Source organism: Psilocybe cubensis, chromosome 5 (assembly GCF_017499595.1).
Source record: "Psilocybe cubensis strain MGC-MH-2018 chromosome 5, whole genome shotgun sequence".
NCBI classification, from domain to species: domain Eukaryota; kingdom Fungi; phylum Basidiomycota; class Agaricomycetes; order Agaricales; family Agrocybaceae; genus Psilocybe; species Psilocybe cubensis.
In genome coordinates this window covers 2,494,605-2,517,733 of record NC_063003.1, presented here as the reverse complement: position 1 = coordinate 2,517,733, position 23,129 = coordinate 2,494,605, and the positions used below count along the sequence as shown (strand labels likewise).

General features: G+C 45.0%; 6 protein-coding genes across 6 annotated transcripts; 3 read left to right on the top strand and 3 right to left on the bottom strand.

The window, feature by feature from the left end:
• Nucleotides 1–58: 58 nt before the first annotated feature.
• Nucleotides 59–2,815, bottom strand: JR316_0006250 (uncharacterized protein; the record flags this gene model as incomplete). Its single annotated transcript, XM_047891999.1, has 3 exons — nt 59–1,334; nt 1,410–1,771; nt 1,847–2,815. The coding sequence occupies 3 exons, from the start codon at nt 2,813–2,815 to the stop codon at nt 59–61; spliced, it is 2,607 nt and encodes an 868-aa protein (XP_047749348.1).
• Nucleotides 2,816–2,961: 146 nt separating this feature from the next.
• On the top strand, nt 2,962–4,595 carry JR316_0006249 (F-box/WD repeat-containing protein 7; the record flags this gene model as incomplete). The annotated part of the gene is made up of 4 exons (XM_047891998.1): nt 2,962–3,051; nt 3,118–3,581; nt 3,638–3,872; nt 3,921–4,595. 4 exons carry the CDS (start codon nt 2,962–2,964, stop codon nt 4,593–4,595), a joined length of 1,464 nt encoding a protein of 487 aa, XP_047749347.1.
• A 1,056-nt stretch (nt 4,596–5,651) lies between these two features.
• On the top strand, nt 5,652–7,349 carry JR316_0006248 (uncharacterized protein; the record flags this gene model as incomplete). Its single annotated transcript, XM_047891997.1, has 6 exons — nt 5,652–6,028; nt 6,079–6,194; nt 6,245–6,254; nt 6,301–6,731; nt 6,784–6,944; nt 7,005–7,349. The coding sequence occupies 6 exons, from the start codon at nt 5,652–5,654 to the stop codon at nt 7,347–7,349; spliced, it is 1,440 nt and encodes a 479-aa protein (XP_047749346.1).
• An 84-nt stretch (nt 7,350–7,433) lies between these two features.
• Nucleotides 7,434–8,705, bottom strand: JR316_0006247 (Enoyl-CoA hydratase AFT3-1; the record flags this gene model as incomplete). The annotated part of the gene is made up of 7 exons (XM_047891996.1): nt 7,434–7,475; nt 7,538–7,920; nt 7,967–8,072; nt 8,145–8,227; nt 8,284–8,347; nt 8,419–8,548; nt 8,611–8,705. 7 exons carry the CDS (start codon nt 8,703–8,705, stop codon nt 7,434–7,436), a joined length of 903 nt encoding a protein of 300 aa, XP_047749345.1.
• A 401-nt stretch (nt 8,706–9,106) lies between these two features.
• Nucleotides 9,107–10,075, bottom strand: JR316_0006246 (uncharacterized protein; the record flags this gene model as incomplete). The annotated part of the gene is made up of 3 exons (XM_047891995.1): nt 9,107–9,219; nt 9,274–9,621; nt 9,676–10,075. 3 exons carry the CDS (start codon nt 10,073–10,075, stop codon nt 9,107–9,109), a joined length of 861 nt encoding a protein of 286 aa, XP_047749344.1.
• Nucleotides 10,076–22,098: 12,023 nt separating this feature from the next.
• Nucleotides 22,099–23,024, top strand: JR316_0006245 (Protein FRA10AC1-like protein; the record flags this gene model as incomplete). The annotated part of the gene is made up of 3 exons (XM_047891994.1): nt 22,099–22,184; nt 22,246–22,366; nt 22,419–23,024. 3 exons carry the CDS (start codon nt 22,099–22,101, stop codon nt 23,022–23,024), a joined length of 813 nt encoding a protein of 270 aa, XP_047749343.1.
• Nucleotides 23,025–23,129: the final 105 nt, after the last annotated feature.

Sequence of the window (23,129 nt, the reverse complement as noted above, 5' to 3'; positions counted from 1 at the left end):
CTGGCGAGCAATGATGCCAACTAGCCTGTAAAAAGCGTTAAGGAAAGTCATTGTACCTTCAAAGGTAATCCAAACCTCTTCTCATCTGCCTGCGGATGGAAAGCTTATCTTTCCAGCAATTCCTAGTCTCTGCTGGTGGCCTGATATTCTCCTTGTCCCTTCCCTCCCACCTTCTAACTTTATTATCTTTGTCGGCTCCTTCGTTGGTTCTCTTTGCCTGACCGTTGTTTCTCTTGGTAGCCACACGGGCATTCGACAAGACCCCCTCCCAGTCTCCTTGAGCTCTTTCATAGCTGCCCCACACATCAGCACCGACACCAACTACCGCCCCACCCAACTCCCTGGCCCTCCTCCTCGCCCTCTCGGTTCTCTCCCTCACAGTCTCGCTCACGCCTTTGACCATCTTCTCCCCCTTCTCCCGGAGCTGCTTTGCCCTACGCCTCGCGCGTCTATTGCGCCTATCCACGCGCTCGGGGAGACTGACAAGGTGCGTGCTCAGTGCGCGCGCCTTCCCCTTCGACGAGCGGATCACAACGTCCGTCTGCGCGCGCAGGTTACTGAGCAACGTGTCGGCAGCAGACAGCGTCGACGAGAGTCGGTCAGAGATGCTATCCGGATTCACGCCCGCATTCACGTTGCTGAGCGACGAGACGAGCGCTTTGGTTGTCGCGTCGAGAGCGGAGGAGACGGCGTTCAGGTTCACATTCATGCTCACGCCGAGAGGTTGTTCAGCGCCGGTGCTGCTCCCAGAGGTGGGGAGGACGGTGAGCCGCTCGACGGATGTCCCGGAACCGGAGCCGGAGGCAGTAGAGGCATCGTTGACCTGAGCATGAGAAGACACTGCAGGTGTCATGTACGAGACCTTGGAAAGCGCAGTTGCGGTAGACTTGACGGCGACATCGGTAAAAACGCGCGCCTTATCGACTCCCGCCTTGCTGGAGCTGGTATCAGCCGGGCATTGTTGGCACTTGGTCGCGGATACCGCCTTGGTATGGCCATTGGTGTGTGAGACCTCTTTGGATGCAACACTAGCCACACTGAGGCTCTTAGATGTCAGCGGGGGCGTCACAGAGAGTGATGTGCTACCGGGGTTAAAGACAGATAAGGCCATGTCTTTCAAGGAACCAACGCCTAAACCGGGAGTGGACGCCGGGGTAGTCCCCATAGATGATGCAAGGATAGACTTATTGGGCTGGGTTGCGAAGAGGCCCCATAACTGGCTTGCATGCGACGTCCCTCCAGAAGGTGTATTGACAGTGGGTGTTGGGGAAGGGGTGGGAGAGCGGAACGCCGTGTTGAATGCAAAGCCCATGATTATCGACATAAGAGCGAACCTATATATTGGAAGCAAAAAATAAATCGACGATAAGAAATGAGAAATGAAAATATGATAAGATGGGAATGCATACAAAGTGACCGCGTTGACGGACTTGACCTGCTCAGTAAGCGGCTTCAGTGCAGTAATCTTCTTGGTATCACGGCCAATTCCACGGAGAATCTGTAGAATTTGCACAGAGCTAAGCTGCACCAAGTCCTTGGGATTGAAGATAGATGATTTAGATGTCCCGAGCTTGACTACTCTGTTCGAAGGGATGGCAAGGAGGTCCCAGTCATCTTCAGCGTTCTGAAGCATGACGGCATCGTCGAGCTCTGAGTCAGGAGTGGGAATGACTACAGGAAGGTAAGCATCGTGCCAGGCTAGAACGGGAAGTTTGACAGTCGGTAAGTATACAACGGCCAAAGAAGGACAATCGAAACGATCAACGTTGTCCTAAAAGACAAAAAAGCAAGCGAAAGAAATGAAAAGGTGCCCGAAAAGAAAAAGGTTGCTACGGAGGATACTCACGACGCCAACGATGTTGTTGGTTCGGTCTGAGATATCGATGGCGTTGAAGAACTTTGAGATGTTGTCAGAGCTCTTGGTGAAACGGAGAGTCTGGATATGTTCCCCCTCGCGAAGTTTATCAACAGGGGTGTAACCAGATGCAGTTGTGGCACTATGGATCAACTCCTGGACAAATTTGCACTTAACCTCGGAAGAAGCGCCATAGAGAACTATTTCTAATTCGGCTTGCGCCTTCGTCTCCTCAGCAGTCTCAAGGGGTTGGACCTCGTGATGTTGGACCGCGGGTGTTGTAGATGGCAGACCCGGATCCTCAATCGGAGGGGGCGCCGGGAGTTCTGAAGGCATATGGCTAGATTCAGGCTCTGTACCGGGAACGATGTCATCGTTGTCGGTGGTGGAGGTAAGGGTCGTCTCTGTAGGTGAAGATACCGTCTCGTAGGACCTATGCAATTCATCTCTAGAGCTGGTTATGGGGTCGGGAAATGAAAGACGAAGATCGCGAATGGAAGTATGTGCACTGCCTGTGGCAGCGCGGGCAGAGGCGCTCAGGGTGCCTACAAAGCTCTGGTCAAGGGCTTCCCTAACTCGCCTGTCCTCCGCTGCGATGGCTTCGTCGACTATCGGTACTATGGGGTCAAACCCTAGCACAAGCGGTTGAGCCCCCAGAGCAGACGGAAGTGGCACAGTATACATGCCAGTGATAGCCTCTGCCTCGTCGCCGCCGTCGGACACAAAGCCCTCCCAAGCCTCAACGTCGCTGCTCACAGAGTCGCCGTTGCTTATCGAAGACCTGCGAGACCGTGGCATCGAGCTGATCTCGTCGCGATCGCTGTCCTGGTCGCTGAGTGAATCATTGTCATCTGAGTCTCTGCCACTGGCGATGTCGAGCCAGTCGGAGTCGGAGAGGCTATCAAGCTCTGACATTGCTGAGGAACGGGAAATGTATGAGGGGGAAAGTGGTTGCTTCATGGGTGAAACGGCTCTTGAAAGGAAGAAAGCCTTTAAAGTGCATTACAATAGCCGAGCTTTGGCGTTGTTAACAATGATTTGTAACCAAGTTTAAGAAACTCCGCAATCTTATCTCCTCCTTTTATATTTCTACTACCACGTCTCCGATGCCCCGTAACATTGCACAGCTACCTCCCGATGTAATTATTACCATCTGTGCATATCTTGGCCCTCGAGATTTGCTTTCATTCATCCAGGTAAGCCCCTGCAGTTCGTCTACATCCATGGGTTAGTACTGATTCCGCAGTCATTTGAACACGCAGACATGTCGTGGTATACACGCACTCGGTTCCACGGATTATGTCTGGCACCATATCAAATCTGATCTTCCTCTTGATATTGAAGGAAAACTGTTGGACCTGTCCGGCTCCGAAATAAAATCCTCTGTGATTCGTGCTCTGAGGCTCGATGAGAACTGGAACAGCCGTGTCTCCAAGGTCACTCGAATCTCCAAAATTCATCCACGTACTCCCGTCACAGAAATGCAGACTCTCGGCAGGAACTGGCTCGTGACTTCCTCCCGTGCTCGGGGCTCCTCTAACACAATAAATATATCGGTGTGGCGCCTGGATACTATTACCCCTAATGACAAGTTGATTGGTTCTGCGCCAGCTTGCGTCATCTCTTTCGAACCGGTGCGCGCCTTTTCGTTTGAGACTGCTCTCTGTAGGGGAAAGCATATTGCTTTGATATCAGCCTTGGGATCTTCTGCCACAGTGCCAAATGGGTAACTTTCAATGGCTTCTTGTCCTTTGCTGTCGCTGATCCCATGACCCTTACTAGCCTGTGGACTATATATACTTTAAATTTAAAGGGCAGACGCTCAATAGACAACAAACCTTATTTGGAGAAAGAGCTCCTCATAGAACATTCTGGTTTGCTTTACTATTCTCAGATATCTGGATCTATCGTTGCTGCTGCGGTTGCACAAGTGGGTCTTGCATCGTGGAAGCACCAAATTCTTCTCCTGAATACAGATACCAATGTGTACTTGAAAATAGACTCTCCCGAAATCAATGTACGTCCACAATTTATTTTTATCATTAGTTTTTCAATCCTCTTCCAGAAATTTGATTGTGGCCGTATGCAATTCAAAATATATCCTCCGTACATCATCATTGTCGGGTCTATCAAGGACAAAATCAAACTTCAAGTTCGGAAATTACCCATGGCTATATTTTCTACGATACCAATCCCACCTGATTTTGACGAGCATACCATGCCTCTTGCCAAGTGGGATTCGTCCATCGTCGACTATGAAACCGTCGCAATCAGAAACCTCGAAATGTCCATATCTTCAGAGCCTTTTTATACACCATTTGGCTTGAAGTCTTTTAGAATAATGGTCAATCATTCCCCTCTGTCTCCAATGGAAAATGGAAGAGTAGATATTTTCCAGTTTCCTATCGACACTAGTCAGCAGAATCTGGAGTTCACCGGTTGGAAACCATTACATTCCTTCCCTACGCCACCAAACTCGACACTGGAACCAATATGCATCGGCACTTCTGGTAGCCGCGCAGTATGGCTTGCACATCAATGGAACAACGACGAGTACCACCTTGTGAAGGGGTCATTTGGAGAAGATGGCTCGTATCTTGTTACTGATTTGCAACCTCCGGAATTGCCGCTGCCTTTCGAGGCCAGGGACTGCAAGGCATTATATCTGGAAGAAACGAGGGGAAGACTGTTTGTTGGTGTACATAGCACTGCCGAAGTCTTTATATTAGAATTTAGCTAGTTGTCAGTTGAGAAGGTTTCCTGAGCATCAGATATTAAAAGGCCTGGATTATTTGACTCATTAACTGGAAATTCTGAGAACGTGTAATTCGTTTTCCAGTGGTTTCTCCTAGGCATTTGGAATTTGGAAGTTAACTAGAACAGGACCGGAAGACTCATACTACTATCACGATCAGGGAGATTCAAATCATATTTGAACAAAGTTGTAAATTACAGAACGTACACTAGCCCTACTTGCTTCAAACTTTGCACAATACTAGTACAGCACATACATTCTTTTTATTTCAAATTTTATGCCTGTATCACAAACGGTTGAGGAACAGGAGCATTTCCGCGGCAGCAAGGACCCAAAATCATTGAGATTCAAATTTTTTGTCACACATAGTCACGGCGCCAATTTCAAGCTCAGACGGCACATGTTTTGTATCTTCGTATGTTGCCTAGTACCACGCTTTTCAGTCTAAAGAAGAGTATAAACCGGTTATTAAGCTTCCTAGTAGAGACTATGTATATAGAAAAAAAAGGTTAAGACTACAAATGCTAGCATGTATGTGTAAAAGTAAATGTATGCAAAAGTTCCAAAAGTAGCATGTATAATGAGCCAAATGTGCATAAGTTGCATCGACGTGGGGGTGAATTTTTTATCTAAGTTGCAGTCAATTACACAGGCGAGAATCAAGTCTGAAGAGCCAGTTAAAACTATTATTTTCGTGGAAACTTTGGCCTAATTTGACTCTTCTTTGTATGTTATTTGTCCGGTGCAAGTCCAAAATAAGAACAAACTATTATAATTAATTGGCGTTTGGGGCGGTTCTTGCTCCGTCATACGGGCTGGTCCACGTAGTATCAACAACCAGAGCGCTGTCATCAGGAAGGTCAATATCAATCACGATTCACGGACGACTCGAACAAAAATCATAAATCCGACAAGTTACAGCGGCACAGCCTCGGTTGCACACATCTTCCAACCTCAACGAGCACCAACGACGACGGACGAAGGATGGTCATGTTGAATCCAACTCGGAGGACAGCAGTCCTCTTTGCGTTTATACCGATAATGACGCTGTATTTCATGTATTCATTAAAACTGCACCAATTCATCCCCGCCATTACCACCTGGCCATCGCAGCGCCATATCGTTGTCGAACTCACTACTTTCGCGAGGCACAAGTTGATACCATGGACATTTAAATCCGACGAGCCGCAGGAAGTGGTGGTATACAGCAGCAACAGAAAGAAGGGAAAAAGTAGGGGACGAGGGTCGAACAGAGGGAAGAGAACACCATTTACCCGACATATTGTTGCTGTCGGCGATCTGCACGGAGACATTGCCAACGCACGGCGTGTCCTCCGCTTTGCAGACGTTATCGACGAGCATAACAACTGGTCGGGGAATGTCGATTTCTTTGTGCAGACGGGAGATATCATTGACCGGTGAGTAATCTTTTTCATCCCTTCGTGTCCGGGATGTTGATTGGAAACAGAGGAGACGACACCATCGTTCTCTTCCTATGGATGGAAAGGCTGCGTGCGCAAGCCGCTGAAGTGGGCGGAACGGTTCTCTCGCATCTAGGGAACCATGAATGGATGAACGCCATCGGTGCGTCAACATAGACAACAATTAACCCATAACTTATTCTCCTTAAACAGGTGACTGGAGGTGAGCACAACCTTTGAATACTCCCCCAATGGCTAACCTCCGCCAGATACGTGTACCCCTCGGAACTCAAAACATTTGGCAGTATCGCAGCGCGCCAGCGCATGCTCACGTCAGGACGTATTGGGCGTGCCTGGGCCACAAATTATACCACCGCGTCGCGCCTTCCATTGCATCCCTTCATTGGCCCGCCCAACACACCATACCCGCCACCCCACTCATTCGCGCTGCATATGCAGCAAGACGACGATGATTTGCATTGGCGCGACGGACAGGAGTCGGAGTCGGAGCAGAGCGAGGAGGAGATCATGTCGCATGCCGCGCTATCGTTTGTGCACGGCGGACTATCGCCTTCGTACCCGGAACTGACGCCGTTTCCAACGCGCATCAACGAGTTGTCGGACACCTTGCTGGCGAGACTGCAGAACCGGAAACAACCGCCACCACACCCGCCGCATCCGTACCCTGGCTTCCCTCCTGGTGCGCCAATCTGCTTCCTTGTTTTGTTATGTAGGAAATGACATGGTCCCAGAAACATCTCCTGAAGAAATACGGATGTACAGTGCTAATGGTCCACTCTGGTACCGTGGCTGGGCGATGCAGCCTGAGGAAGTAGTTTGCGCGCAGGTCGACGATGTCCTCCAGAAAACGGGGACGCGCAGGATGATCATGGGACACACGCCTGACTTCAAGGTACACCGTGAAATCCATCGGCCTGAATTAGCATCGTCTAATACTCTCTATTGCTTACAGAATATCAAGTCGAGATGTAATGGCAAAATCATTATCATCGACACAGGCATCTCGCACGCTTATGGCGGTGTGCTCTCCGCTCTTTCTGTACACTACACCCTCACTCCCATTCCGAACAGTCCAAACACAAAACAGAAACAAAACCAAGACAATGAAGATGACCATTCCCATAGGTGGATGGAACGCGAGGTTATCAGCGCGCTATATGCCGATAGACAGGAGATCATCGTGACTGACGAAAGGGAGGTGGTGGGTACCTTTAGACATCACGAGTTCCACGACGGAGATTGGGAAGACGAGGATGGTGAAATGGAAGAGCGAAAGGGGAGTGGAGAGGTACAATGACTGTAATTTTATTTTATTAATTCGCTGTATACATACATATATTCGTACATGCTGTTTAAATGTTATCGTCGGTATATATTCTGCTTAGAGTTTTGTTTTATGGTGTCGCACGTCTATCGTTTGCCACTAAACAAAGTAGGTGAGGTTTCCTCTAAGTTCTGCAAAAACATTGAAACGAATGTGCGTACCCATGGATAGATATTTCCATCTCCGTCACTGTTCTCCCTAAACAACAGCCTCTTAGCAATTCCCCACGGATCCCCTTCCTCTTTGGCATTTCCCTTCGCCGCCCGAGTTACCATGCTTTCCAAGATGTAATTCTCTTCCATACTCGTCCCCGGATGCCTTAGCAAGACTTTGACATCACCGACGCCCGCCGCTGAACTTTTCTTTATCATATCCAATGCGAATTTCCGGGCGGCAGGGTATACAGCCTCACGGGTGGGCAGAATCTCATGGTATAAAGCTGCGAGCGCACGGGATTTCGATGGTGTTGATGCGCGTGCTGTGAGGAGGAGCGACGTGGCTAGGGAGTGATGAATGAGTTTTGGGAGGAGGAACGTGGAGGTTGCTGGAAGTACAACATTAGAAAGGTCATTGTAAGAGAACCTCCTTACCTTCTGGGATAATACCACGTCTTATGAATGGAAAGACGAGCTTCGCATCTTTCCATACAAAGCGGAAGTCGAAGGGGAGCTGGAGGGCGGTCATGCCTATGCCGGCCTATAGATCACTATGAGATGACATCGAATGCGAACGGCAACGTTAAAGGTATCTGGCAAGAGATATACATACGGCGTGCCCATTCACAGCTGCTATCGTTATTTTATGACACCTGTATATAGCCATCGACAAGGTACCCCCTGCATCTCTGTGGGCTATTGTTATTCAGAATCAATACGTTAAGGAGACATGAACGTTTACTATGACTCACCGTGCTCGCCTTCTTTCTCCGACTCTGGGTCCCAAAGGCCGTCCCACCCATCCGATATGTCACCCTGTCTGTAGGTCAGAATACCATCGCACCAACGCACGCTGTTCATGCAAAGGATGTTGTAATTCGGCATACCCCAGAACAGTACGCAGGCGCGGTGTGATCGGCAGTGAGAATCACAGCTCTAACACGGTCGTCGCTGCCGCATAGCTCAAATACATGCAAGAGGTTTTGGTATAGAGCACCTGCGAACTCTTTTGGGCGACTGACAAGTTGAAATGTCAATTGAATCTCTTGTTAAACCTGGAAAACTGAAAAACAACTCACTGATTGGCAGGGTTAATTGTAATTGTTAGAATCGCATTTCTCAGTGCGGCAGATACATCTGTGTAACCTTGCTTCGAGTAATCCGGTCTTGTCATGAAGTTTGATAGCTCTGGGAGAGGATTAACCTATAGAAACGGTGAAGGATTCCTTTGCTCCCCACGTTTCCCACATGTGTCATACACGACACTACCGGAGCACTCGGCATAATATCAATATGCAAATCCAAGGTTTGCTCTGAGTCTCAGATGAATTCAGGCGGGCGTCAGGGACAGGGCTCGTTGTGTAAAAATAGTTCAACCTATGAACAGGTTTTGACTCCGCTTGAATATCGCACTGGCACTCCCGAGTTGTAAAAGTAGAAAATACAAAGAAGAGTCAAACCACGAAAATAATGGTTTTAACTGGCTCTTCAAACTTGATTCTCGTCAATGTCATCGAATTTTCTAATAAATAAACAAGGTTCTTCCTTTTATTGAATGATGGAAGAAACGGAAAATTAAATTGGACTATTTTTAGGCGCCTTTCTCAGTTGATTCCAATAGATTTCCTTGTCATCGAGATGAAGTGGATCTTTGCCAGTCCATGTCAATGCCCCAAAGTAGAAGAGTACTTTAAAGTTTGTGGATTGCGATGAGAGCGCAGGTAGGTAGTTTTCCAACTTACCTTGCCAAGCTTCCGTAAATTCCTTTTCGGCAGAATCTGTTAAAAACAATAACGTATGCACTCGAAGCCGAAGTTCCCTCAGAGCGCCCCACCTCCCTGATTCTGCAAGCGCTTGATCAAGCAATTTCCAGGGTAATTCTTCTAGCGAATAGCTGGCAGAAGTGTCGAGACAGATCTTGATGTTGAGATATTGGATGAAATGGCCTGCAACATCGTCGATCGCCCGTAGCTCTGCAGCCAGGTGGGGCATGGCATCCCGTGAAAAAGACCCGATTCGAATTTTTAGGCACTCGAACGAGTGAAGAGGGGTTACTGATAGCAGAGGGAAGCTGTCTGTATCGGTCATATCTGGAGGAAAGTGAGCAATATGTCGTACACTCCGGTCAATAATTTCTCACGTACCTTCCACACAGAGCTCAAGTACTTCCAGGTTGCATGTTTTGTCCAATAAATAGCGGCCTTGAGGTGGTGTTCTATGATCCACCGTAGTAAATGAAAGCTCTTTAAGTCCCCGAAGGTCGAAAATTGGCATTACACTTTCTTCATTGTTTTGCAGGATGTAGGTTAGGTATTCAATCGTTCCGTAGCCTGCCAGGCGAAGCCTTTTGGATTTAATGGTCTCGTGAGGTTCAAGATCATTTTCGAAAATAGATTTGTTCAAGTCTAGGGTGTCGAGGTGCAAGCATGGAATCAAAGCTGAAGCGCGAATCCCAGCCACCGCAATAAATTCCAGTTTAGTAACGGTTGGCAGATGCACGACGTGAAGTAGGGGAGAAAGCTGAGATATGTGAACAGCTGACATATCTCCGCTCTGGAGGGTTAGGTGTTCCACGCGAGAGAGGCAATAGAAGGCTGACAATGGTATGTCATTCACAACGTTACACGACAATCTGCGAATATAATGTCCAATAGACGGCGAATGAGTGAGGAGTCGAACAAATGCGTAAATTCCGGATTCGCTAACATCGATTGAAGAGAAGAGATGCGACCTGCAAAGGGAAAGAAATGTTTTGCAAACTAACGAACACGTCTTGATGCCAGGGTAATCGGGCTGGAGGAACATTATCGCGGATTTTTCATCTTGTAGAGCAACAACATCTATAATCAGTTTGATGATCTCCACTGGTACGAGTTCAAGAAAGGGTCTCATGGGTAATAACGTGGGCTGGCTGCTGAAAAGTTCGAATCAACGTCACTGTGGTCGTGGTTCGTGGTGACACGGCGAGCAAAAGTGCTGACTAGTCAGCCTGGGAGTTGGTCTGACCAGTCACCTGACCAGTGTGCTGACTAGTCACCTGACTAGTCATGTAGCTGTCACGCATTTACTGTCACGCTGCTAAGTTTCTGTAATTCCGCTCATTGATTGTAGAACAGAGGATTTCTTTTCTATGCCCCAGACTTACACAGGGCGGGCATCGTGTACCTTCTAAACAACGTCGGGTGACCGTGCACAAGTACTCTGAAAGCGTGATTAGTTATCCATTTGTTTGAATAATGACCGAATTTCAACCAAACACAAGAAATATCCAATTCCGAGTCATTCATTACTTTTCCTCAGTGACAGTGCTTCGGAAGACAATGGTTTATTCCCATTTAATCTTATGTTACTGAACTCATTTACCAATACTAACCAGCGTGACAACATTTGTGTGACCTCTCCTGACTGGTCAGTTGATTCGTCACGGAACGCGTCACGATATGGTCACGTGACTGGTCAGACCAACTCCCAGGCTGACTAGTCAGCACTTTTGCCCGCCGTGTGAACCTTGGTCGAATATCTACTGCCGCCGCGAAGCTAACAAATTAAAACGGCACGTTGACCGTGAGAAAGGAAAAAAATCAGTGAATGATATGCTCTTGGCGCTCTAACGTCGATGCGTCGTTTGTGTCGAAATACATGGTTGTATAGGTTGCAGATGATGACTTCTACTGGGACCACTGAGGTCAAGTATTAGATCGCAGCCGCTTAGCAGACGCCAGAAAAACTTTTCGGATCGCGGAATAGTCAAACGCAAGAATATCAAATCACCACGTAAATTAACTAAATCTCACGCTGGGGAAAGTAAGATTTTATATACATTCAATCCCACAGGTATAAACGCAAACCAACGAGAATTTGAGGATCCTGAATACGCAGATGATAGGAGAGCATCATGACGTGGTTTTCAAAGTGGAACTACCCGACTGAGATGGAGATTGAATGGATGGTGAACGGGGAAAACGGAATTCTACTCGCCTTCAAGGTGAATATCAAGGTAACTGAGATAGGCCATGCTACTCAGAATTTTTTGAAACCGGCGTTTAATTCCAGAGTGGGCCACCGCTAAAGAAAGTACCCAAAGCTCATGGGGATCAAATATCATGCCTTTCTCCTTCCTCGCCTTTCCTACATGTAATAACATGTCGATATTCTTTTGCATAGTTGACATGCAGAGTTTACGACATTTAATACCCTGTACAAGATTCTTCTCGTCCACAAATGTAGTTTGATTAAGCGTAAGAGATTGAAGATGTTTGCAATGTAACAAATGTGAAGGAATTATGTCTTGTATACTGTGGAAACCAAGATCGGTGATGGTTGGAAGGTGCATGAGATGGAAAAAGGAAGATTGAACGCCTGGTTAAAGCTGCACCCACACAATCTTGGGGCTGTTCATAGCCATTACTTCAAGTCGTTCTAGATGTGTAACATGTCGCAAAGGGAACAACATGCTGGCATTAAGAGATATCTCCACACCAATGGAAAGAATGCGAATGTTGTCCCCAATCCATGGACAATTGTTGAGGAGAGATATGAACTTATGAAGTTTCCATCCTTTGGCTTCGATGCAGAGAAATATATGCCTTCTACAATGGGGAAGAAAGGCCCGACAAGTGGTTGAGCAGGCTTTGGTATTTTGGTACGGTACGTCTGCATTCCATGTTATGTCACCCAGGGATACCATATCGATAATCAAGCTGATAATCTCAGCCGGAAAGATGTCAACAAGGGAGTAGTACATGGCGCTTGCTGGCCAGTCACAGTGGCATCAACTTTTGCCAGAAAGGTGGGCTGAACCGTGAGAAAAGAGAATAAAATCACGTGCATATCCCTTAGGGGTTTATCCAAATCAGCAAAAAATCTGGACAAGTTCCTCAAGCCCTGGGCCTATACGCCTGATTCAAACTGTTTTCCGAGTTGCGTAATTTGTGCAACAGGTTACATTTTTACATACTTAGATGTTACAAAATAGAAAAATTTTAACAAATGCTCAAACCACATGCATGTCAGGGCAACACTATAATCAGTGTGACAAGGCCACCAACAAAGATTAGGCAAGAGAGAGAGAGAGAGAGAGCAGAGGGAGAGTAATAGAGCAAAGAGAGAATAAGAGATTGAGAGAGATTCAATGGTTCTAAGAGATCACACCAATAATAGTGGATATCCTAAGAGATTGAAGCTGAAGCTACAGCTACCTACAAGTCCAGTATTTATACTCTACAGTTATTCTAGAATATTTCCTACATTACATCATAAAGGAAGGTTAAAGAATAAAAGTGACATCATATAGAAAAAGGATGAGTAAGACTAGGAATCATATAGAATTTACTAGAAAGAAGTGGAGCAAGAAGGCTGTGATGAAAGAAATAAACTATCTAATCAGATAATTGATAAGATAATGAAAGGATAAGATAATTCTGTGAAGATAAAGAGGGGAAACTGGAGAAACCCTGACATCACCCCCTCTCTAAGGCACATTTTCCACAATGTGCACATGGATGGGTTAGTTTAGAGGGTTTAAGAAGAGGAGGAGGTTCAGTAAAGTTAATAATAGGAGTAAAAGAAAGTCTATCAAAGGTCACAGCAGAAATCCTTCTAGGTGCTGAAGGATGTTTGGCATGGAAGTCCTTGATAGCCTTAGAAGCATTTTTCAAATGCTCTGCAGGCTCCCAAGTGCATTCTTCATTAGGATAGTTCTTCCACTTGACCAAATATTGAAGTTTGTTTCTAAAAAGTCTGCTGTCCTTGATAAATTCAACTTCCCACTTAGGATTTTCTCCTTGAATGACAGGAGGTGGTCTAGAAGGAGGCTTTCTTCCCACAATATCTGGGTGATAAGGTAGAAGTTTAACCACATTGAACACTGGATGGATTTTCATGGTAGATGGCAGCTTAAGCTCATAGGCATTAGGGCTAATAACTTTGGTAATTTTGTAAGGCCCATATCTTTTATCATCCAATTTCTTGGAGGGCCTATCAGTTTTGAGGTCCTTGCCATCCAACCATACCAAATCCCCAACTTTGTACTGAGTTGGAGTACCTCTGTGTCTATTATAGAATTTAGCCATATCATCAGCAGCTTTTCTAAGTGCAGACTCTGCTTCTTTCCTGGCTTCTTCCATATTTTTCACAAAGGTATCCACAGTGTCCATTTTACTATCTCTAAGGGGTTCAGTGCCCATTCTGGGATGTCTGCCATTATTGAGCATGAATGGTGTCTGCCTGGTTGAAGCCTGAACTCTATTGTTATAAGAGAATTCAGCTAGAGCTAACCATTCAACCCAATCATCTTGTCTATGGTTTATAAAGAGTCTAAGATACTGCTCAATTTCTTGGTTAACTCTTTCAGTCTGACCATCAGTTTGGGGATGGTAGGCTGTAGATGAGGCTGTCTGGATACCAAGTATTGAGTTGAGTTCTTTCATAAACCTTGAGACAAACTGTGGACCTCTATCACACAGAATTTTAATGGGTAAGCCATGGTGTTTCCAGACATAATCTCTGTATAGTCTGGCTGTCCCTTCAGAAGTGACTTCATCTGTAGTAGGAATAATGTGGATCATTTTACTAAGTCTATCCACAACCACCATAATGGCATTATACCCTTGACATTCTGGTAACCCCATAATAAAGTCCACAGAGATGCATTGCCAGACATCAGAGGGAATCTCAGTAGGAATTAAAAGGCCAAGAGGTTTGGCTGGAAAGGTTTTGGTTCTGTTGCATCTATCACAACCTCTGGTATAGGCTGCAATAAAATGTGACATTCCTGGCCACCAATAATTCCTAGAGACTAGCTCAATTGTCTTCCATTTCCCTGGATGTCCAGCAATGAAGGCATCATGGTGCAGTTCCACAATCTTTCTTCTAAGATCTTTGTCCTTGGGAACATACACCTTCCCCCTGTAGAGAATAAGGCCTTGTTCTTCTGACCATTCCTGTCCTTCAATCTTCTTGGTAGAAGATTTCTTGAGCTCCTGAACTGCCTTGACCACCTTTTCATCCATCTCCTTAGCTTCTCTAATCTTCTTAAGAAGATCATTTTCTGCACCAGTAATGGTAGCATGACCCTGCTTGAGAGCCTGGATTTTAAAGTAGGAAGGTTTGAGGAGAACTACATTTTGGTTATCATTCTCTCCCTTTTTATGATCTGGTCTCCTAGACAAAGCATCTGGCTTAAGAGATCTTTTACCAGGCCTATGATGAAGAGTAAAATCAAATCTGGATAGGAAGAGTGACCATCTGGCTTGCCTTCTGCTGAGTTTTTGGGCAACCATAAAGTACTCTAAGTTTTTGTGGTCTGTCCAAATCTCAAAGGAATGTTGGGTTCCTTCAAGATAATGTCTCCATTCATCTAGTGCTCTGATAATAGCCAGCATCTCTTTGTCATGGATCTCATAATTCCTTTCTACTTCAGATAGACTCTTCTGCTAATCTTTGAGACATAGTAGAAGTAGCATTAATAGACTGCTTCTGAGGATGAAGGTATGAGATAAAAATTCTATCCTCAGGCTCAATCTCAGAATCAGAAGAATCTTCAATAGAATCATCTTCTTCTTCATCAAATTGAGGGAGTTTCCTCCTTTTGACTGCAGCTATTCTCTGCCTCTTTCTTCTGGCTCTTTTGGCTTCCATTTGGCAGTCAGAGGGACACCTAATAAACTGGACATCCCCTGTCTTCCAATCAACATCTGGATTATGGTGCCAAAGCCAAGTATGTCCAATGATAGCAGATTTGTCTCCCAAGTCACAAACAGCAAAGGTGGCCCTTTCTGTATGGTTTTTGTGTACCATAATTAAGTCAACTTCCTCATGGATAGAGCCACTCTTGTTGAGAGTACCATCAACATTATAGACTGGAATGGCTCTAGGAAGTTTCCTTGTGTTGAGATTATGATACTTCACAAAACCAGAATGCAGAAAGAGGCCAGTAGCTCCAGAATCAAGCAAAGCATCAACAGATAACCTTTTCTCTGTGTCCATTGTCTTTAAGATGACAGACAAATGGGTAGAGGTTTTAGGATTATGGTTGAGGATGTAGATCTTTTCAGGGAAGGTAGAAAGAGAGGAAGAAGAAGACATGATTTCTGCACCAGAATCTGAAGACTGAGGATCAAGTCTGTCAATTTCATTTTCTAGTACATTAAATCTATTCCATTGGGACATGTCTTTCACCAATGGTGCTTCTAAAAATTTTTCTTTTCCTCATCTTTCTGCTCCTTGCCTTCCAAGATTAATTTCCCAAAGTAGTCAGCCAGTTCTTCATGGGTCATAGCATTGATGTTAACTGATGACCTGCAGTTTACAGCCTTATGACCAGGCTTTCTGCACTTGAAGCAAACAATTGGCCTAACTGACTTCCATCCAGAGTCAACCTCCATGGGAACTACATCTGGTTGCTTTGCCTGAGCACCAAAGGTCCTAGAGCTGCTATTGGAAAAGACTGGAGGATTTGGAGTAGGCTTAGGAACAGCCTTGGGAGTTGGGGCTTTAAGGAAGGGAGAAGAAGAGGAGGAGGAAAGAGACTTGGTAAAGGCCTCACTCTGTCTCCACTGCCTATCTAGCCTGGTACTCCATTTAATCCATCCATCCAAGGTTTTGGGCATGTCAGGAACATAGTAGACTGCATTCCTGAGATTTTCATTAAGCCCAGCCTTGAATTGGTCTACCAAAGCAGCATCATTATACCCAGTATCTGAGATCAGAGCCCTGAAGCTAGCAACATACTCATCAGCAGTCTGTCTGCCTTGCTTGAGCATGTGCATTTTATGCTTAGCTGTGTTGGAGGGGTCTGGATCTGCAAACACTTCCCTAAATTCATAAACAAAGTCAGCCCAAAGACCTTCTTGGGACTGAGCATTGTCTATTACTTTAGTCTTCTCATATGCCCACTTCCCAGCAGTACCTCCTTTCATATGAGATAGAGCACAAATAACTTTCTGAAAGTCATCTGTAATCCCTTTCCCATAGAAATATAATTTGAGCTGACTGAGGAAGTTTTCTGCCTTCTCCATAGAACCATTAAATGGATCTGGAGGTGAGACTTTAATGGCAGAGTGTGAACAGGAAGGGGCAACATGAGGGGTAGGGAAAGAGTGAATATATCTAGAGCAGCAGGTGGTGGTGGTGGTGGTGGTGGTGGTGGTGATGGTGACTGACTGACTGGTTGCTGAGGGTGTGGTGGAGTGGATAATGACTGCTGCTGCTGTCTAAGAAAATTCAACTCTTGGGTAAGGAGCTGGACCTGATGCATGAGCTCTTCCACAGAAGGAGTGGTGGGAGGCAATTGGGAGGGGTCCATGTCCATGGGTAGGGGTAGGTAGGCTCTCTGATGTGTGTGTGGGAGAAGCTATCTACTGAAAGTGCCCTTGAAACTATACTAAGTATTCTAAAAAAAATATCTATCTACTGGATACCCAGTTGTCACACCACTCAGGGCTCTAAACCTAGGATCACAGGGTTACTGGATATTTCCTAGACCACCAAAAACAGAACACTAGTAGGACTGTGTCTGCCCCAACAGTTGGTATCCCTATCTACTAAGTTCACACACAGCACACAACAGAGAGTAGGAAAGATGATGAGCCAAAGGTCTTGAGGAAAGGTCTTGAGGAGGATGTTGAAGATTGGTGGAGATGTAGAGAGTGGTAAGAAGATTGGTGAAGAGGTTGATGAAGAGGTTGGTGGGTTGGAAGTGGAGGAAGAAGGTTGAGGTAATGGTGTTGAAGAGGTTGAAGAGGTGAAGAGTTTGGTGTTGAAAGAGAGATGGTGGAGTTGTCTTGAGAGAGCTTCAATCTTCTGTCAGGGCAACACTATAATCAGTGTGACAAGGCCACCAACAAAGATTAGGCAAGAGAGAGAGAGAGAGAGAGCAGAGGGAGAGTAATAGAGCAAAGAGAGAATAAGAGATTGAGAGAGATTCAATGGTTCTAAGAGATCACACCAATAATAGTGGATATCCTAAGAGATTGAAGCTGAAGCTACAGCTACCTACAAGTCCAGTATTTATACTCTACAGTTATTCTAGAATATTTCCTACATTACATCATAAAGGAAGGTTAAAGAATAAAAGTGACATCATATAGAAAAAGGATGAGTAAGACTAGGAATCATATAGAATTTACTAGAAAGAAGTGGAGCAAGAAGGCTGTGATGAAAGAAATAAACTATCTAATCAGATAATTGATAAGATAATGAAAGGATAAGATAATTCTGTGAAGATAAAGAGGGGAAACTGGAGAAACCCTGACAATGCAGGGCCATTTCCATCATCTTGTATGGAAATTAAATTATCTACACGTCCGCCTCAGCAGGTCTTACCCTCTTGATTCAATGATCTAATCCTACATTCGAGTTTTTGTGGATGATTATCCTGCTAGCGCGTCATAGGATGCCGCTCTACAGCTGCTTTGACATTTAAAATACATCTTGCCGCAACAATGGAATATAAACTATAAGCCAGAATCATTTTCGGTTCATGAGGTAAATAAATCCGTACTCACGCGCATGACATCCTTCATTACGGCAAAATTGTGAAAATGTGCTCTCTCTGCTTTTAAAGCAAGTGGACGTACGAGATGTTCATTTCTGCCATACTCAATCTGCCAACCGTCCATATGATGATGTTCACGATTGTGATCACTGCAGTTTTCAGGTAAGGGAAACCAAACCACTGACAAATATTGACAAGTGAAAACTCACAGAGAATAGTGATATAACATATAATTCCGTCAGAGGCAAGGAGCTCGATCACCGGCACTGGTCCATTCCGAGAAAACAGTGAAAAGCCACATTTCCAAAGCGTCATTCCAAATAAAGTAGACGACTAAAATTTTATGAGTCAAGCATTAAAGGAGGTCACGCCGTAGTAAAACACAAACCATGTTAACTCACAGTTACAAGTACAGGGATGGAATAGAATCTTAGAAATGGCGGTGGGGAGTCTGGAGTGATATTGCATCAGCAAACCAATCTGACTTCTAACTTGCAACCAATACTAGCCTATCAGTGAGTAGCAGCCTATGAGCGATGGGCTATAGTAAAAAGGGGCATTGATTATTACTTTGACTGCACTGCTCCAAGGCATCAAATCTTACATATGCGCAAAAACTGAGGGAAAATCAATTCAGAAGTAAGATGGAACCGATGATCCATGAACTACCTTTAACTGGAAGCGCCGTTAGAATAGTTAATGTAAACCTATGATTTCTGGGTGTAAGTTACATGTAGAAAGCGTTTTTAAGCATGAATGGATTTCACTACGCACATTGATGCCCCCTCGCCTATGAAAAGATTATTAGAATATTTGGCAGGCAAGTGTAAACATTGGATGGATTGCACGCACAAATAATTAGGAAGATCAAGATAGAAAGGACCTTCTTTGATTGAAGATAAAGGGCCCAAACCCTTCAAATTTTCGTAGAGGCATTATTAACAGGCATTAATATTAAAGCCGAGGAAGTCTTAAGAACGACAATACTTACCGAATTGCTAGCACAGTGTTTACGGTTATTGCAGTGAAGGTGGCATTCACTGATACAGCCTATCGTTTAGTTTAATACGGTTGAATATCTGATAATAATATTCCGGACTAACTAGGCATACAGCTGTGCATCTATCCAAAGGTGCTGAGTGTTATAAGTGCCGAATTGGTTTTTTAAAATCACATACACCTATGTGAAAGATAATTTCCACATAATTCAGAATGACAATTTTTTCATGAGATCAATTGATACTCACTTTATCCGAAATTATTGTATGACGAGAAACTGTCAGAAATTAAACTTCAAATCTAATGTATGCTCCATGCACAATCCGCTTACAATAGACGTAAAAGCTGTCCTCGTATCGAAGGCTTGTAAGCCATAGTACTAGGTGGGTCAAATTTGAAGACAAAGCTTACACCAGGTTTGCCAGGCTGAAATATCGACTCTAAACAGTGTATAATGTCAATCAATAGAATATGTGTATCTTGAACATGAATGGTACCCAGAGCTGATAAAATAGTTGGTTAAAACGTGAATAAATAAATATGAAATGGTAGACAAGTTGTAGTCCACACATACATAGAGAGCTTTGGCAACGCTCCACTTTCTTTTCCATACAAGGTCTATCTGTGGATGAATGGGTACAATTAGAATGTAAATCATTACTGTTTAAATTATTGAAAGGTCAGCGTTGGTCGAACCTCCTGTGGGAATGTCATAATTTGATCTGTTCTGTAGAAGATTGAAATTATTGTCAGTACCGTTTAAACAATGTCTTGAATGTCACACCAATTAGCACTGACACTACGACAGTCAAGGCTGCAACTAGAAAATCATATGTCAGGTTGAGGAAAATGGTTGAGCTCCAATCACGCCATACCTCCAATGTAAGACGTTGTGTTGGCGTCCCTCAGTAGCTGAAGAATACGAGATAACTCGGCGTAAGAAGGAGTACTCATGGTCCAATGCACTGCAAGACAAGACTTGATCTCAGTAGTACTTAAGTATACCTATAATAACCCCAAACTTCCTTCTACGTATGAAAGAAGGCAGCATCCCATTTCAAGCTAACATGCCACGCTGGAATCAATCCAATGATCAGAACTGTTAGTAGATTCTGATGTCGATAAACAATGATATTTACGTTCTCAAAAGTTGAAGAACAAATTTAACTGTACAATTATAAATTTGACGCTGAAATATTCATTCCTGTCGTTCCAAGGCATAATCGTCTGGTCTAAATCGCGCTGTACGTGGAAGTAGACCTTGCTCTAAAACGTCGTTTATAATGAACCTCTGGCGCTACTTGCATGGCACCGCGATTCATGGTAAGAGCTTTAACATTCTCACGGGCACGGACATTCTTCGGTGAGAAGTGATAGTTATCTCCCAAACAGCCATAGTAGAGAGCGCCATTATCATCATTTCTCTGATGGTCAGAGATTACTGACATACGTCCGCCAGCGGTCAGTCCGAGCAAGGTATGCTCAATGTGATAAAATCTGAGAAGCATCTTAAAACAGAAGGAAGGCAGAGGGTTTAATTCGAGCTAGGAGGTACCAGATGGTTCTGTGGGCATCGCGGAGAGGTAAGATTGGATGCAAGCTTTTTGCCCAATTTTCGAAGAAGAGCTGTTTGTCACTTCAGCAGTATGTACCTGGGACATCCGGACCGCGTTCACGTAAAGTTACGCATCTCGGGCATCGCGTCGTTTGCGTCGTCCAATATCCATTGTGTATGAAATTTGGTTGTACAGGATTCTGACACTCACACATTAAAATCTGAAATTCTTCTTTGTAAAAAACATCATCAGTAAGCTCTTGACTTCAGTGAGGTCGATAGCTAGTTGCCTCGCAGTTTCTACATTTTCTACTGGGACCTAGATAGCTGGAATAGCCTGTACCACTCATCTATCAAGAACGCGGCCAACATTATTAAGTCCAAAAGGGTGTTTAAATTGTCACGTACGTTGCCATTGGTGATAGTAATAGTATCATGACTGTCTTGATGATTGGCCTTCACCTTCTTCCCATGAAGGAGCGCAATGAATTGCTCGTCAAGTACACCCACATGCTTTACACATTTCCCACCCAGCTTTTGTTCTACCTAATCAACAATATCACCTACAGCAAATAACCTGGCATGGTCCTATAGCTTAACTTAGGCCGTACCCTCATGTATCCCTGTTTAGTAAGAACGTGCTCTCGGAGGCCATGAGTTTGAAGCGAGCGAAAGGAAGTCGGTGATAGGGTGAACATTGTGCGTAGGGATGACGAGGTTTTGATAGTATGCTTTATGCGCGCGAGGATTATGCTGCAGCCGTGGATATGAGTGCTGTCAACAGTCTTCGAGGAAAAGGTTCATGCGACGCTTCAATGGTTTGCTGACCACGCATTCTCGTAGGGCCAAAGGGTAGTTATTGTCAAGGTGTTGCTCTCCCCAATGGACAATCCAGACCTTCTTGATCTAAATGCACGTACGAGAAATCTAGTAATTTTTGATATGGCTCGACAGGGCATCCACTTACAGGCCAGCGGTCCTAAGCAGAGTCGCCTGCCATCTATCAACGTTTAACACTGTCGTGGAATTAACAAGTCATGAGCAAGCGAGTCTCACCTACCCCTAAAGCTCCTCCTCATCGAGCACAATATCATGTGCCATTCCGATTGTTGTTCGCCATTTTGCGACGCATTTATCGCTTTATTCAAGAGTAACAGAAAATTTGAGTACACAAGAACATCGCATGATAGCCTGTCCTCCGAGCGATTCAGTAAAACCTTCTTTCATCTTCCCAATTACAATCGGATACAGGTCCTTACCAGCATTCTCTAGCTGACCATACAGTGTTCATATATATTCTTCGATACTTGCTCCATCTATGGCAAGCGCATGTACTGTGCCAGCGAAATGTATGAAGTATAACCGAGCGGTGATGAGGTTGAGGTTGTCTGCAACTTGCGTTTTGGATGCGAAGGTGCAGCCGGAAAGTCCCGAGGCGATCACGTTACGTGCTTCGCATGGACGTCGACGGTTGAACTCATGCTTTATCCACCACCATCCACGAAGATTTCACATTAGATGTCTTTATACCCGAGTAGCTCGCGCAAAATAGAAACACCTCCTGTTGGAATAACTGAATTTGAAATTCTAAAAGCATCCCACAGGTAAGCAAGAAATGAATAAACCCAATTCCTCTAATTTGATAAATTCCGTACTTTTATCCAGATTTTTAAGAGACGAAGATGAGAAACCTTCAACATGGGACGAGAAACTCGCGGAGAAGTACTACTCGAACCTATACCGTGAGTTCGCCGTGTGCGATTTGAAGCACTACAAGTCCGGCAATGTACGTCGTTTCCCTATCCTTTCAATTCACGAATGACTTTCTTCAAAATTAGTTTGCACTTCGATGGCGCACCGAAGATGAGGTGCTCTCAGGCTATGGAGAAACAACCTGTGGCAATACTCGGTGCACCCGCCATTTTAAAGCCGACGACAATTCTCCCCTCACCACGCTGGAACTCCCGTTTGCGTACGCGGAGCATGGGGAGACAAAGTCTGCACTAGTCAAAGTCGTGCTGTGTTCAAAGTGTGTGAAAAAGTTGATGTGGAAGAGGCTGCAGGAAAAGGAGAAGGCACAAAATGGAAAGGGTAAAGAGAAGGAGCAGGGCCTAGAGGACGGTCAGGAGACAGCGGAAGCTGAGAGAAGCACACAAGAGGGTGAAAGGTCCGTGCGTGATATCAAAAAAGAGGACGATGGTCAGGAGAAAAGTGACTTTACGCGTCATTCTGACTCGGAAGAGCGAAGAAAAAAGAAGAGGTCGCGGCCTCACGACGAGGAGGGCCGCTTCGAAGAAAATGATAGTAAACGCACCCGACGCCATGGCCATAGGTCATCTCGAAGAGAATCCCGATCTCGATCCCCACAACGTCCAAGTCATAACAGGAGTCATACTGAAAGAAAAGAAAAGTCCAGTCATAAAACTGGTCGTTCCTCATCATAACGAACATACCCCCTCGTCCGTTTGTACGTGCTCTGTCTTCTTTCACGCCATTTGGCAACTCTAGATAACCATTCACCCCTTACGAATTTGGCATCCTTTCATACT